Genomic DNA, 15,927 nt, shown 5'->3' on the forward strand with positions numbered 1-15,927 from the left:
TCAGTGCTCACCATTGCTTGTTTTTTCTGCTTTTAGTGTTGTCTATATTCTTGAGGTTGTTTATAAGATGATCGTGGTGCACACTCTCAGTGACCACACACAAGCAGTTTGAGATCCGTCATGGTGGGCACAGTTACATTGCAGAAACTGGAAAACATTACAAACCAGGAGAAACTGTATTATTCTTAAAAGTTTTATAGATTTTAGAAAGTGACAGAGAAAATGTGAATAATGCAGGTGAGACTGAAAAGTGGGTTGTGTCTGTAACTCCTACATCTCGATTGACCCCAAAACTTGAGGGAATATTTGACCATCAAGCACCGGTATACGATTCAGTGAAGAAGTTACATTTTTAACGAAGTTCTGATGTATCTGCTTGTTGTTTCACCCATTTACACAGATGAAGAGCTCAGTGAACACTCATACTAGACCCGCACTTGACAGCCAGTGGTGTAAAGCAATTCTTTGCTGACTCAGAGAGTGACCAAGCAGTTATCTGCAGACCATTTTGCCAAGACATGGTTGAATAGTGACCATATGTTGGCTCTAAGTCACGAATTCCACAAAAGTTCAGCAAAAATATTCTGTGGGAATCAGTTGGCTACATTGACTTTACAATAGAGCACTTATAACTTCCTGCTTTTAAATTGTGTGCTGCACATATTCTCTAACAGCAGAACCAGCATGTATTTACGTGCACACACACATATATGTCCATTTTCCCCCAGAGAACCAATAAACAGTCATCAGCTCATCGCTGGTTTGGGCACATTTCTAGGACTGATGGGAACCTCAGTGGGTGCTATGTATAAAGAATTCCTCCAGATGTGCCGATCCCACCTTGATGATAAATTATCATCAAGACCCAGAAACAGGATGTTGGCAGCTCTGAGAGTAGATAGGGCTGCAGTTTGTGGAAAAAGTCAGTTCCATTTATTTCCGTCTACCAGAAGAGATGGATTTATTTTCCCCACTTGGAAGAGATCCTGCCGTGTAGTCTTCAAATCTTCTTGCCTCTGAGAGATCAATCAGGGACCAAGTTGTTGGATGTTTAGATGAATAAACAAAACCCTTCATCTTGGTTAGGGTACATCACAGCAAACTCAAAGCAAAATAGTTTGATCCGCTCATAACCTGTATTTTTTGTTGCTGTCAGAAAAAAAAATCCCTAATCTTCTGGATGAGGAATTTGTGGGATTTCCACAAAAGCACTGGTATTAAGTGTCCTCTTTCCAACCTCCATGGGCCTTATACCATTTATCACACCATCCCAGGTAGAGAACTTCTGCAGTAAAAAATGGGTGTTTAGCTTTTCTGCTCCTACATTCTTGAGGGAAGGATGGATGTATCTAGTCTTTAATGTCCTGGGAAGAAGGGGACTTTTCCTGAATGAAGCATTTTAGAATCTCCCAGGAGCTTCCCAGATCATTCATCTAATCCTGAGTGCAACTTAGAAAAGAGGATGCTATTGGAACATTTTACCTGAGGTGTGGAAATGGGCTCAGAGAAAAAGGATAGTTGGTCCAGCCTCAGGCCATTCTGGGGGAAAAATCAGGCCAACTCTCCAGCCAAGAAGGAACCAGGGGCCAAAAAATACAAGCCAAGGAAATTGCCCTGTGAATTGTCTAATGATCATAGTACCCAGAGGCGAAGAGGGAAGTGTGCAGGTGCCCTCCCCTCTCTAAGGCAGATGTATTCCTAGGCTCCCTCACTTCTATACCAGAGACCTTGGATAGGACTGGACTGTGTAGAGCCTGCTTTTCCCTATTATTGCACCTAATACAAAATTTATAACTTAGGCCCAGTAAGATACTAACAGCAGTGAGTAATAACAAAATAGAATAGTTGTAATATACTCCAAAGTTATACAAATTTGACGTTTCCCATTATCTTAATCGCATTACACCTAGCTTTCTTCCTGGGTCACTGCAAGGTGGTCCAATGCCTATGCGAGGAGGTGAAATAAGGATGCAGGCACAGAGAAGTCATTCTGGGATGCTCTGGAAGGTTTATTTGAACACATGAAACACAGTCCTGGACAGACAATGGAAGATCTGGCTGACTACCACACTGCTAGCACACAGGCAGACATGGATGAACTGGATAAAGGAAAGATTTGTGTCCCAGGCAGGATGGAGCAGGAAGGTGTGTGATTTGAGATTTCAGGACTGTTTAACTCTGGAATTGTCCATGTAATAGTTTCAGGGTGTGGTTGAACAAGAGCAACTGAAACCACAAAAAATGAAAGTGTAGCCAGGTATAGTGCATACCTATAATTCCAACATGCTGGGAGGATGAGGCAGGAGGATTTCAGGCTGGAGCCCAGCCTGGGCAACTTAGTAAGACTTTGTCTCAAAATAAGCAACAAAGAGCTGGGGATATAGCTTAGTGTGAAGGCCCTGGATGCAATCCCCAGCACCACACACACACACACACACACACACACACACTCGTGTGTGGACAAGGGGTCACTACAATGGCTTAGGAAAAACATATAATAGCCCTACCTGAACCAGGATTGTTGGGAAGAGACCTATGAGGGAGAAAGAAGCTGTGAGGAAGAGGCTGGGGATAAATGTCGTGCTTCATCCCTACCTGGGCTCTAAGCCTACTTAGTAAAAGGGAATTCTTCGTAGACAGAGGGCTGAAACTTTATTACTATGGAAGTGGACACTGGGAAGGTGACCTGCATCTGAAGATGGTGCACCTCTTGTAGTGAAGATGGATAGATCGATGTACCTGCCCAGGTCTAGGCCTCACTAGGCTTCCTCACTTCTCAGGCAGAAGGGTTTCTGCAGACCCCAGCTTGGAGGAGAAAGAGCCTTGCTCTTTTCCTAGCAGCAAGAAGTGAAAGGCCAACAACAGCTCTTCCTCATGACCCCAGGACCCCAGCTGGCTGAGGAAGTATCTTGCTCTGGCCTTGGTCCTGCTGATGTCACACAGCGTGTTTGTCCATGCATGCGTCCTGCTCAGCCGGTTACAATAAGCCTCCCAGAACCCTGGACTGGAACAAGTGCCCTTTTGTCTCCACAGCCCAGGGGCTAAAGAGTAACTGGGTCTGCACCTGTTCAGCTTTGCCTTCTCCTTTACCCTCACAGCAGAACGCTTCTGCTCTAGCTTGAATTCTGGGTGTGGAGATGTGGAATTGGGACAATAAGCAGAGAAAAACAGGAGGCAGGACAGGAAAGGACACAGAAGGTGAGTGTGGAGGGGAGGAGGGAGCTGGAGCTTCAGACAGCTGTGTACATTGGAGAAAAGAAGAGAGAGAGAGAGAGAGAGAGAGAGAGACATTGATTTGTTAAGATTGCTCTGGTTTATTCCTCAGATTATCTTTAATGTTATTCTAGAAGTGCCAGCAAAAACTGATTTTATATTTTAATGAATTTACATTACAAGATGGTATTTCTTGGAACTTGACATCACAGAGACTTTGTGTGTATGCCCAGCTTGGAACGGTGGTCCCACAATAGAAAGACAGCAGGCCTTCTCTTAGCATCCGTGCCATGCCTGGATGGGCTGAGGTGGGTGTTGAAAGTGAGTCCCAGTCTCTCCTCTCAGGGCTCTTGGTTTGGTGCTGGAGGCGACACCACACCAGAGCAGACACTTGCAGCTTCAGGGGCTGGAGTGCTTGAGAGGGAAGTGCAAAGCATGGAGAACACACACAAGAAACCACTCATCCCATCCTGGGGAGCACAGGCGGAACAGAGCAGTGAAGAGCATCCTGAGCAGAGACCCTGGCAGGCAAGGGAGTAGGAAACAAGAGATGGTGGGGAAGCCCAGGCTAAGGTCACATCTAGACAGTGAAAGCCTGGACTCTTGTTTGGGCTTCCTCTAAGGAAAAAGGCCAGTCACCAGATGTTTTCACTTTTATTTCCAGTCACTCTTAAAATTTTATTTAATTCCATAAATTGGAAATTCCAACTCTGGGATGAGCTGTGACAGTATTATTCCCTTTTGTTTTACTGCATGCAGGTGTGTATGGGTGGAATGGCTATGCTGCCTTTCAGGTTTTGTAAACACTTTATCATGTGATTGCATGACTCTTCAGTTCAGGGCCCCTCTCTTCTTCTCTTTCCCTCCCTTCCTCTCTCTGCCCTCTCTTTGAAACCAGATTTCTCAGGGCCACATAGAGCTTCACTGTGTGCACATTCACAACAGACCACTCACTCAGCACTGCAGGGCTGGAGAGCTCAGGATGCAGGTGGGCAATTGCCTGCTCAGCTGGCCAGGGCCATCGCTGTCACCATGATGTGGCGTGTACGGACACCATGGTCAAAGTTCCAGCAGCAGCCTCTGAAATCTAACTTCTGACCCCTGCCTGCACGTTTGCCTCCCTCTATCATCTTGGAACCCTCCGTATGGGCGGTTACAGCAGGCAGTCACCTGGACTGCGGTGACCTCAAGGAGCACCCTGATGCATGTTGTCCCAAGACCCTTCTTCTCTCCAGCCCTGCCCCACAGGGTGCTGCTCCCCAGACTTCATGTACTCCCTTCGCCCCTGCCAATACTTGCCATTCTCTCGTCCATGCTTCCCTTTGTATAAACTCACCCCTTAAACCTGATTCCTGACCTCTGCCTGTAGCATGCTGTGAGGTGTGTGGACAGCCTCCCCTCAAGAACACAACAGTGGCCCTGTGGGTCTCAGGGGAGGTCTGGAGGCTGCTGAGTGTTGCTGGGGAGATGCTGAGTTTGGTCAACCTCTCCAGGACGTTATTTGATGCAAATGTACTTCCTGGGAAAGAAAGATTATTAACCCAGTTTTACCCAGCATAGTAGTAGGATTCATCTATTCATGGGCGGACAGATCCTCCCCAAAGAAGGCAGGCTTCAAGGCCAGGTTGCAGGCCTGTTGGATGGGGTGGAATGGGAGGAAGGAATAAGAGAAAATTGGTAAGAGGAAAGTGGAGACGATGAAAGGAATATGACTCAGCAATCCTTGGAGACCAGATCACTGAGGTCTCCATGAACTCTGATGGCTGGGAAGGTAGGGGTGGCTATTGCTGAGCAAAGGTAGTTGTAATGGGCATGTACAGTAGTGCATTTTGTGTAGCAATAACAAAACACCCAAGGCCAGGGACTGTATAAGGAAAAGAGGTTTATTTAGTCCATAGACTTAGAGGGTGAAAGTCCAAGATAGTGCGGGCCCATTATTTCAGCCTCTAGTGAGGGTCCCCTTGGCTGTGTCACAACATGGTGGTTAGCCTCATGGTGGACACATGGAGAAGGGAGAGATCACACGCTGAGACAGGAAGCCAGATCAGGGTCAGGTGCACTCTTTGGTGACACTTCTGGAAGGCCTGTGTTAATCCTTTCAGAGTGCTAGAGAAAAATTTTTGGCAACAACAACAACAACAACAAAACAAACACCTATGAAATGTCACAGCATAAAATAGCTTCTGCCGTCCCTAACAGTGGTTTGCTTTGTTCAGTTCTCGATCAACAATCTAGTCTCCCTCCAAAGTTTTGTAAACCATATGATTGTAAAGAACCATTGTTAACCTTACTGACCAGACATGCCCTCTTCCCCTGGGCTAGAATAGATAACTAAATGAATTTTAAAGGTAACCTCCCCTAACAAAGAAGTGTTACATCTGGGCTGATAGCCAGACAGTCTTCAAGGTAAACTCTCACAACAAAGGAGTGCTATGTCTGTCTTGCCACCATGATTTGTATATCAGCAATGTGAGCTGTGAAAATTCAATGTAACCCCCCTGAATGAGATCAAGGCTGTAAAACCCTATAAAAGAGGTAGTTGCAGCCCAGTATAGGGGTGATCTGAACACCGCCTTTCAGTGGGATCAACCCTTGTCGACAAATTAAACTTTTTGTTACTTTACTTCCATTCTGTCTCCTCTCTGTGTGTCACTTGCCAATTCCTTCTGTAACAAGAGAGAATGTCCCCATGACCTAAGTCCTCTCCACAAGGCTCCACTACTTAAAGGCTGCACCTCTAAATACCACAAAACAGGGACCAACCTTTCCAATACATGGACTGTTGGGATGGTGGGGACAAACTATATCCAAATGACAGCAGAAGGGCTTAGGCAGGAAAACTCTGGCACACACGGAGGACTTCCCATGTGCAAGCCTTTGTTTAATCCTCACAACAGTCAAACAATGGGATATTGACCCATTTCTTAGACAAGGAGCCTGAGGCTCAGTAGTAATAAGCAACATGTTGGTCCCCACAGCTAGCAATCAGCACCAGAGTACAAACTCTCCTCTTTCCAACTCTAGCACCTTGTGGCTTCCCTGATGCCCTCTGTACACGAATGGTACCATTTGGCACTGCCCTGCCCACTTCTCCCCGGGCTCCAGTTTGGGGATGAGGTGTGAGCAGGGAGGACAAGGAAGGCAGGACCAAGTGTTCTGGGAGCAGAGGGCAGGTGAGTGGGACCCACAGTAGGCAGAGCCTTGACATTGTCTTCTGCTTCACATCTGCCCCTTCAGAAACTTCCTGCCCCTTCAGGGTCAAGACTGCAGCTCAGGACCCCATCACCACTCATTTAAAAATGACTTAATTGAGCTATAATTTATGAATCATATAGTTTACTTCTTTTAAGTGAGCAATTAAACAATATTTTAAGACAAGGTCTTGCTAAGTTGCCTAGGCTGGCCTTGAACTTGTGATCCTCCATCCTCAGGAGGATTATATTTGGTTTATAAGCATATGTCTCTGCACCTGGCTCAAATCAGTGATTTTTGACAAATACAGAGTTGTGTAGCTACCAGGTAGGAGTATTACTTCTTTTCTCTTCTGTCCCACTTACTTTGTACACACTTTTATCATTGCTTTGCAAACCATTTGCTTGTGTGCCTGCACACCATACCAAGATGTTGTTGAGGTGCCTGCAGGAACCATATCTAAGTTAAGTTGCTTTTTCTCCCTGGATCCTCGGCCCATAGGAGCTCTATACAGTATATTTTTACTGAAATATTCAACTGAGTATTCCAAGCTTCAAGCTCCCCTCTGATCAAAAGGAGATAACAATACCTGCCCTAGCCACTTCAAAGGATTTAAGAAACAAGAATAGAATGACTGATAAATAAAAATACTTCAACAAAAGGCATGAGGGATTCCCTGAAGGTCAAGCCTGGTAAAGGCTTGCTCTGCCTGAGCATCTGGCTACTTGGCTGGGTATGAGTTGACCTTGTTTGGTCCAGGAAGTGCTTGAAGCTCTCTGAAGGCTTTGACATCTCTCTGTGCTCATGGGTATGACTAAGATCAGCTAAGGACAGGGGTTAAGAGCTGATGACGTTATTTAAAAACACGACCCCATCTCTCTCCAGCCCTTCCTGTTTTTGTCTTCATTGCGTTTTTCACCTCCTGACATCATTCCACAAGCAGACTCTCTTGCCATGTGAACATTCTGCTGTGGGGATGGCTCCTGGCTGCCTACCCTGAACTGTCCTCCCTTAGCCCTTAGCATCAACCCCTTCCTTGGCCCCCTCCAGATCCGATATGGCCTTGGGCCTGGGTTTCCACTCACAGGAAGAAAACAAATGACAGCTGCCCCTCCAGGCCTGGGCTTTAGCATGCTGGCTGTGGCCCTACTTGGACCTCATTCCTTGCTGCCACCCTAGACAGGGCAGCAGCCCAGCGTCACCCAGGCAGGTGAAGACAGCAATCTAGGCAATTTGCAGAGTGATGACAGGGAAGGAATCTGGTTCTCTGCATGATCTTGTGGATGGAGCCCGCTGCCCAGGCCTGGGACACACACCTAGAATTACCACTCAAAGGACATTCACTTCTGTGTCTGTACTTCAGGGTCTCTTTGTTATAGCAGCCCATCAGACCCTAACTAATGCCTGACAATTCTTTAAGACAACTGGGACTTCATGCTTCTATACCCTGGCAACCAGGATCATTTTAATTCCCTGCAGTGTCCTCAGGGCCCAGCTAATTCTGGGCTCCTAGCAATTGCTTATGCTAATACTACATTCAAAAATGAAGCTGAAGTCCCTGAACCTTAATCACTGACAGGCCGTGAGACTCTAACTTTGTGGACCTCACTTTCCTCACTTGTAAAATGTGGCTAGCAAGTGAATCACACTTCTGACTTACTGAGATTAAGGTACTGTGTTTAAAGCACAGACCAGTAACTGACACAATGAATGCTCAGTGTTAGATACCATTTTTAAGATTACATAAATGCCACATTCCTTTCTTTGGAGTTTTCAACACTACTGAAATGACCGCACACCAAATTAGCAGGACTTCGTGCCAGAAGTGCTGGCGTCTTGGGCAGTGACAGTGCCTGTCTTTGCCTCTGGCTGGCATGGATGAAGTGGCTTCTCTTTAGAATCATCTACTTCATGAACTCAGTGTGATGGCTTTGGGAAACCACCTGCAAAAGTGCGCAGATCAGATTCACATCAAAATAGCTTCAGATGTCTCCGCTTTTACTAGAAAGAATTCTGCAGCTTTTATACTATTCCACCACATCAGGTTTCCAATTTGATCTCTCAGAAAGAAACACCTGGGAGAAGAGAGGTGGGGGGGTGCACGTGGGTGTGGCTTATATTGACAGTTTAAATACTGCTCAGCCATCAGATACATGTGGCTGATCCAAAATAAATTGTAAAATTCCAGATTCTGAGGCCCTACCTCCATCCAGTCCTCTATTTCACCAACAGCCACCCTAGAGCCTCCCATTGACCACACAACACTGCAGGTGAGGCTGTAGCACCTGCAGAGGGAGCTCAGGAAACTTGTTCCAAGTTTGAAATGTCACAAGTCCTTGGGGCTTCTAGGCTGTGTAAAGCTGAGCCATCTGTGAGCCATCTGAGGTTCACAGATTATGTGAAAGGGACAAGATGACCTGTGGTCTGCCCACCTGGCGATCGTCACAAGTTCCAAGGTCTACTTCAGAAAACACAGTCAATGGTGTCAGGATGTATCTTTCCCTGTTACCCTACACGGACATCCCTTATCCCGCAAATACCTATGACATCTGTTAGTCCATAGTACTTGCTTGGCAGCAGACAGTGAGTAGACACTATAGACAGTGAGTCCTTGAGTTGTGTGTGTGTCTTTTGCTGCTGCAAATGTCCTGTCTCTTCAAGGAGACTGCCCAGGCAGCCTCTACTGGCTTTGTCCCCCTGGGATAAAGCTCAGTGCCTTCCTTTGGAATATTATGCAGCAGAGATGTTTGCTGGAGGTGTCCCAGTACTTGAAAATGTCACCCCCCACCAGGATGTGACTTAGGAGCTCCCCTCCAATGCCATGCTGAGTGCAAACTTGCATGTTACCTTACTTGATCCTACAAGACAGATGCTCTGAGCCACCATTTACACATGAAGCCATGGAGACCTAGAGAGGCTGCCTTGCTTCCAGGAGCACCTGGAAGTGATGAGCCTAGGCTTTGGGTACAGGCTGACTGACCCAAGACCAATGCTCTGCGCTCCCACATTTACTGCTCCTATTTCAGTGCAGTAGGTAAATCGATGTGAATTTGAGTTTTCAGACTGGCACATAAGTCTTGAGCTCTGAGCAAATGCTGCTTAGTACTCATGGGCTTCTTGGGCTTGGGGCTGTGCCTGATCCATCTTTTTACCCTTTACCTTCAATAGCACTTAGCCTCACACAATGGAGAATAAAGGGGGACAGGAACTTGCTCAGGAAGGGCTCCCTGGGGGAGGCCAAGTTTTCCTGAATGGTGAGAGGCAAGCAGAGTAGAAGGTGGGGACAAGGGCTCAAAGTGGGTGGGATGAAGTCATTTGTAGGTTTTTAAGGTCTTCTGATAGAAGAAGATCTAGAAATGTAGTTGGAGGTGCCCTAAATCAAAGATCCTGTGGTGGTACAGCCAGAGTACTCCATATTCCCCACACAAGTCCCTGGAGAGATGCAGCCCTCCTTCCACCAGGAAGGGTACCTGGGCATCTCTAGGTGAGACATCACTGGAAATGTGAACCCAATGAAAGCAGCATTGGCAGGCGACAATTAGTCATTGAATGAAGCATTGCTTGAGTGTTGATTGTATGCTGGGGTTGATTCTAGGAAGTGGGGAAAAGTATTGGGCCCTGTAGAAGTTCTATTTTAGTGAGGAAAGATAGATTGCGGCCCCACTGGGTGGTAAAAAGTGCTTTGAAAAAAGAAAACACGAAGGACAGAATGACTGGGACAGGGTGGAGAGTTAAGGAAGGCCCAGCCTGATAACCTGGGTTGAGGAAATCTGAATGACCAAACAGTACCAACAGGGTCAAGAGCTGGGGAAAGCTAGTCCAAGAAGAGGATGCAGCAAGGGCAAAGATCTTGTGGTAGGAACAACAGAGAAAACTAGATGTAAGGAAAAATCAAAGTGGCTGGAGAGTGAACCACAGGGAAAAGGGTCCAACTAGCCAAACATGCTCTGTGCCTGTAATCTCAGCATCAAGAGAAACTTAGGCAGGAAGATCACAAGTTCAAGCCCAGCCTGGGTAACTCAGTGACTTAGTGAGACTTTGCCTTAAAATTAAAAACAAAAACAAAAACAAAAAAATGAGTGAGGGAGATTGTTCAGTGTGAAGACCATGGGTTCAATCCACAGTACCAAAAAAGAAAAAAAAAAAATAGGATTCAAAATTGGGTAGGAAAATATGTAGGGCCAGACCATGCAGGCTCTGGTAAGGGGTTATTCCAAGTGCCATGGTTTATCAGTTAGCTAATGCTATATAACAAATAACCCCCAAAAAAAATAGGATAAAATTGGGTAGGAAAATATGTAGGGCCAGACCATGCAGGCTCTGGTAAGGTTTTATTCCAAGTGCCATGGTTTATCAGTTAGCTAATGCTATATAACAAATAACCCCCAAATGTGTTTAAAATAAAACACATTGATCTAAAAGCATCTGTGGGTCCAATGCTTTGAACTAAAAAGGACACAGTAGAGAGACAGAGAAGTAAGGCAAAGGGGCCTTGCCAATGGATGGAACTGGAGGCAAGACAAGAGGACTTGGGGATGGAGACACCAGGGCTTTCTGGGCCATGTGCCCCCAGCCTATGGGGTAATGGTGCTTTGTGGGACATTATCCCCATCCTCCCTCCTCCAGTACTACTCAAGGCTACACATCTTCTGGGGGACTAGCCAGCAGAAGGACCATGGGCTCTGAGCACAGCACAGATATCCCCTCATGCCAGGCCAAGGAACAAACACCCTGTCCTCAGCCTCATTAGGCTGCCCACACTCAGGCCAAGCAAGCCAGGGACCAAGGGTTCAGGGGGAAGACAAGTTCTCTAGGGGCGATCACACAGTCAGCAGAGCTGGAGGGGAGAGAAGGCGGGGATATGAATGTGTGCCTTCCTGTCTGTGTGAGTGGACAGCAGCTGGAGTGGTGAGTAGCTCAGGACACAGTTCCTAAAACTGATCCTGGAATATCAAGGCATCGCTACTAAGTTACAGAGCGTTAAACACTGACATTCTTTACTGAAAAACTTTTCAGATAAAGATTTACACAAAATCTTCACCTATACATGTAAGGGTAAATAAACTGTGATATGTTTATTTCTGATTGAATTGTTAGAATGCTAAGCACCTCGGCGATATCCCTCGTGATCCTCAAAGCAACTCAGTGGAGGAGATGCTTACCTCATCCTATTTCATAGATAGAAAAATTTAGGCTTAGAGAAATTAAACTGATCCAAGCGATACAGCCTGGATTTGACCCAGGTCTGTATGACTCCAAACCCATGTTCCCAATTCTATTGCCACCCGTCTTTCTGCTAGGTGGCTGGAAGAATTACCAGCTCCTGAAGGAAAAATGGGACAGGGGTGCACTGAGAAGTGAGCTCAGGCTCTGACCTCTGTGGGCAGCAAGTGGTGTCCCCTGGTGGTGGTAGAAAGGAAGGGCAGTAGGGTCAGAGCTGAAGCTTGACCTTTTATTGGGAGACGGATCCAGAGGGGTCCCTGGAGCAGACAGAGGGTTTCATCCAGTCAGTGTGTCTACTTTCCTTGGCTCAGGGATTTCTTTGCGCCTGCCTGCCCAGGCAGTCTGGCACAGATCAGAAGTGATTCACACCGGTAACCCAAATGACATCACCAAACACCAGCCACATTCTTATTCAAAGGTAGCCTTCACACCTAAATTCTCTGCCACTCTTGCATGGAAGCTACTGGCATCCTCTTGGTTGCAGTGCAGGCCTGGGACTTTGCCTCATTGGGATGTCAGGCTGGTCACTGAAGGGGCAAAGCATTCTAACTGGATTGGTTTTATTGCAGGGTCCAGGCCCCACATGGGGGACTGATTTCCCGGGGATCTCCATAGCACTCCAGGCCCCCAGCTTGTGGGGAATCAATCAGTCAAGGATGGGGTAAGATAGGACAGGAAGTGCTCCAAAGCTGAGGAACATGGGGGTGGGCATGGAGTGAGGATTTGGGGAGTGAGGGCAGAGATGGAGAAGGCATGATGTAGGTTCTTCAAAACATCAGGATACCTTGGGCATTTGGCACAGCCCTACTCAGAGCCTCTAGAACAGGAATCTGCATGTGCTGCCCTGAGAATAAATGAAGAAACAGAGCTGGAAAATGCAATCTCCGAAAGTCTCATCTGTCTCTCTCCACCTGCCAAGTCTGTCCTCCAGTCTATGAGGCTCTCTCCTGGGGAGGGTGCAGGGCAAGTGAGGGAGCGGTGCAGGTGGGGACCCACAACGCCTGTGTTCTATTTCCAGCTCCTATCTCTGACTCATAGTGTGACCTTGGTGAGGTCATGGCTATGTGCTTCTTGCTGTGGAAAACAAATCAGAGGTGGCAAAGCTTGCATTTTCCCAAGAGACAGGACTCCTAGAATCTGGGGTCCCTCCTACTCCCCATTAACCCCTGCTATGACTGATCATGTTGCTATAAATAAAAAAATTCAGATTTGGATCTAAATTCAGGACACTCAAAGCAAAAAGCAAAGAGCTCCCGCTGTGTGAAGACTTACGGGCACTTGCACATGGAACAGTTCTCCCAAGAGTACCAAATCATGCGCCCCACCCAAATGATTCCCATAACCCCCACCTTGTCTGTCCAAGGAGAGAGGATATGTTTTCTCCCTCTTTTCCAGATCTGGGAATCAAAGCTAGGAGTGATATTCCTCAGCAGCTTTATTACCAGGAGCCTCTTTTATGATTTTGCTACTGTTATGGCTTGTGTTTCACTGTCCCCTCAAAGCCTCATACCGATGAGGTGGGACTTTTTCAGGGGTGACTGAATCTGGAATGTGAGATGCTGGGGTTAAGGGCCTGTGATTACTAAACCATCACATGTGAGTGATTGGTTTGGCACTGCCCTAGTCCCGGTAGATTGAAAAGATAAAAGGGGCAGAAAGGTGCTGGTAATGCTCTTGCAACCCTGCTGCCTTGTGCATATCACGTTGTTTCTGTTCTGCCCTGCCTGTGTGCCTGCTGATTATGGACTGAAGCCTCTATGAACTGTAAGCCAAATAAACCCCTTACCCTGTAACTTCTGGTGTTAGGTATTTATTTTCCCATTGAGTTTATTGGAACTTTTAAAGTATACAGTACAGTTACATTCATCATTGGGATCTTGTACCTTTTCACAACAGGTCTTGGTTCTCATTTTTCCCCATCCCCCTGCCCTCCCTTCACCCCTGCACCTCCCCTATTTACAAAGTTTTTGATTTCATTTTTTCCTTTTCTCATATTTTTCTTTTCCTTTCCCCTACCCTTCCCACTTCCCTAAACCTTTAGCCCTTTTCTTCCTATTTCACATCATCAGTTATACAGTTTGGATCTTATTTACACTTTTAGTTTTTCACAGCAGAGAAACTGTTCAGTTTTTACATGTGTGCCTTATTTATTTCACTCTAAATGAAGCACTATTCTGACATAAAGAATGAGAAACTAGAGTCATTTATAAGAAAATGGATGCATATTGAAGGTGTCTGGTATTTTGTTTCAGCAATGAGAGAAAAGTAACTAAGACAGCTACCAAGTATTCTCCTGTTTTTCAAGCCCTTGTTGGTTAAATTCTCTGTAGTATTAGGTAGAAATACATTATTTTATTGATCATCATCACCAATGAGAGTCAGGTAAAGTTTCTGCTGGGTACAAAAGAACTAGCACTACCATTGAGTTCACTGCCAAGAATTGCAGTGTTTACTCTGGGCGGCCACCTCCTAGGGAAAAGGCCCAATTTCCTCCAGATGTTTTTGGAAATTTGAAGTGTTTGCCTTCAAAGGATCCAGGCTAGGAAGTGGTCAGAAAGACCAAGTGGCCTATGAAAGATTTTGTGGCTAGTGACAGGACCAGGCCCAGAGCCTGGGTCCTGACTCATGGGCCAGGGGTCCAGCCAGTTGGACCATTGTCAGGAGGGCTTGTGTGCACACTCACACCCACAGGCACATGGACACATGTGCAAGATGGAGTCCAAGCAGAGCAGGGGTCAAATGCTGCAGCTCAAACCAGGGAAGAGCCCCTTAGTATTGGGGTGAGCAGCCAGAACCAAAACTGGGGGTGGGAAAGGGGTGCAACCAATTCTTCCAGGTTGCTTCTGCAGAGTGGTGGCAGGTGGGGCAGGGGTCTATTCTGCCACCTACCTGTGCTCCAGCAACACACCCTTTCTAAAGTTAAAAAAAAAAATTACAAGCGTCTGTTGTACATATGATTCATTCAGTGTGGGGAGTTGGTACATGTATATGACACACCTTAATTCTTTGTTCATCTGCCCTTCCTCCCTTCTCCCTCCATCTTTTGGGCCCCCTTCTTTTTGCAAAAGATCCATCTCCCTGTTTTGTGTAATCTATCTTTTAATGCAGAGTTGATGGATCTGGGTGCTTTCAGACCAGCTTCATCCTAGCACTGCCTCTTTTAGAGGGTGAGATCAGAGTGGGGAGCTGAACCCCTGAAGCTGGGGACACCAGAGGCAAACTGGGAACCTTGAAAAAGTGAAGACTGGGACTCCAGAGGTCTACCTTGGTGGCTGGGGAGAAAAAGCTGCTCTCCTCCAGGCCCCCATTCCCCTGCAGGGCTCCTGTAAGTGCTCTCCTCTCCAGCCTTTGGCTCTGTCCCAGAGGCTCAGTATTTTATCCCGGGGCTTTTAAGGCATCAACTGCCTGTACCTTTGGAAAAAGGCTGGTGGCTTAGCACTTGGCTTCAGAATCCCCACTCCACCAATCCCCAGCAGGGTAGGGCAGGGTCTCTGAGGGCCTGTTGCCCTGACAGCTGTTCCTGGGGTTATTTTGGTCCAGGGGAGCTTGTCAATTCCAGGATGTTTGAACCAAAATAGCCAAAGATCAGTAGTGGTGCTGTGGGGACCTCCCCAAGGAAAGGTTGCTAAAATTGGGTGGGGCAGAGAGAAAGGGGCTTGGTTGGGGGTGTTGGGGGGGGGATGCTCTTGTCAATGTCTAAGGCTGGCTGGATCAACTGCCTGGGCCACCAAAGCTGCAGGTCCCCTGGAGAGAGAAGGAAACGCTCATTTCTGAACACTTTCTTGAATCCCTGACCCTCTGGAACAGCCAGAGTGAGAGAAACTTATTAGCCTTTTCCGTTTCACAGATGGGGCTCACTGGGTTCAGAGGCGGAGACACTGGTCTCAGGCCACACAGCTGGGAGCCTGGGCTGCAGTAACCAGAAGCAGAGGTGCCCGATGCGCTCCAGGTCCTTCGTGAAGCTCCAGCCACCACGGAAAGTGCTGAGTGGCCCTGGCTGTCCTTCCGGCCACAGCAGGGGCCTTGGCAGCCTCCTCCGGGACTGTGTGGGTCCGGAGCAGGGAAGAGGGAAGAGGAGAGCCCCGCCCCAACTCGGATGGATAGCGTCCCTTACGAAGTCCCCGGAAGCCTGCAGAGATTGTTCCTGGCATATAGCGACACTGACCCTTCCCGCTTCCTTGGGCAACAAAGACCGTGCATGGGACCGCGCTTTGGCACGGGCAGGCATCGGGCTGCGGGGCGTATGCCCCGGACACGCCCTGAGGGCCCGGCTCGCGGGCTGGGCTCTTGAACTTAGTC

The 15,927-nt window shown here is 47.2% G+C and overlaps 1 protein-coding gene across 1 annotated transcript in view; it reads left to right on the forward strand.

The window, feature by feature from the left end:
* The first annotated feature begins 15,566 nt into the window (after nucleotides 1-15,566).
* Nucleotides 15,567-15,927, forward strand: part of Lrrc38 (leucine rich repeat containing 38) — a 21,600-nt gene continuing 21,239 nt past the window's right edge. Inside the window, exon 1 of the mRNA XM_010619718.2 lies at nucleotides 15,567-15,869. Within this exon, the coding sequence (XP_010618020.1) occupies nucleotides 15,567-15,869 (303 nt within the window). The remainder of the gene's footprint in view (nucleotides 15,870-15,927) is intronic.

Source organism: Fukomys damarensis, unplaced genomic scaffold, assembly GCF_012274545.1.
Source record: "Fukomys damarensis isolate Sample0158 unplaced genomic scaffold, DMR_v1.0_HiC HiC_scaffold_24, whole genome shotgun sequence".
In the NCBI taxonomy this organism is placed as follows: Eukaryota; Metazoa; Chordata; class Mammalia; order Rodentia; family Bathyergidae; genus Fukomys; species Fukomys damarensis.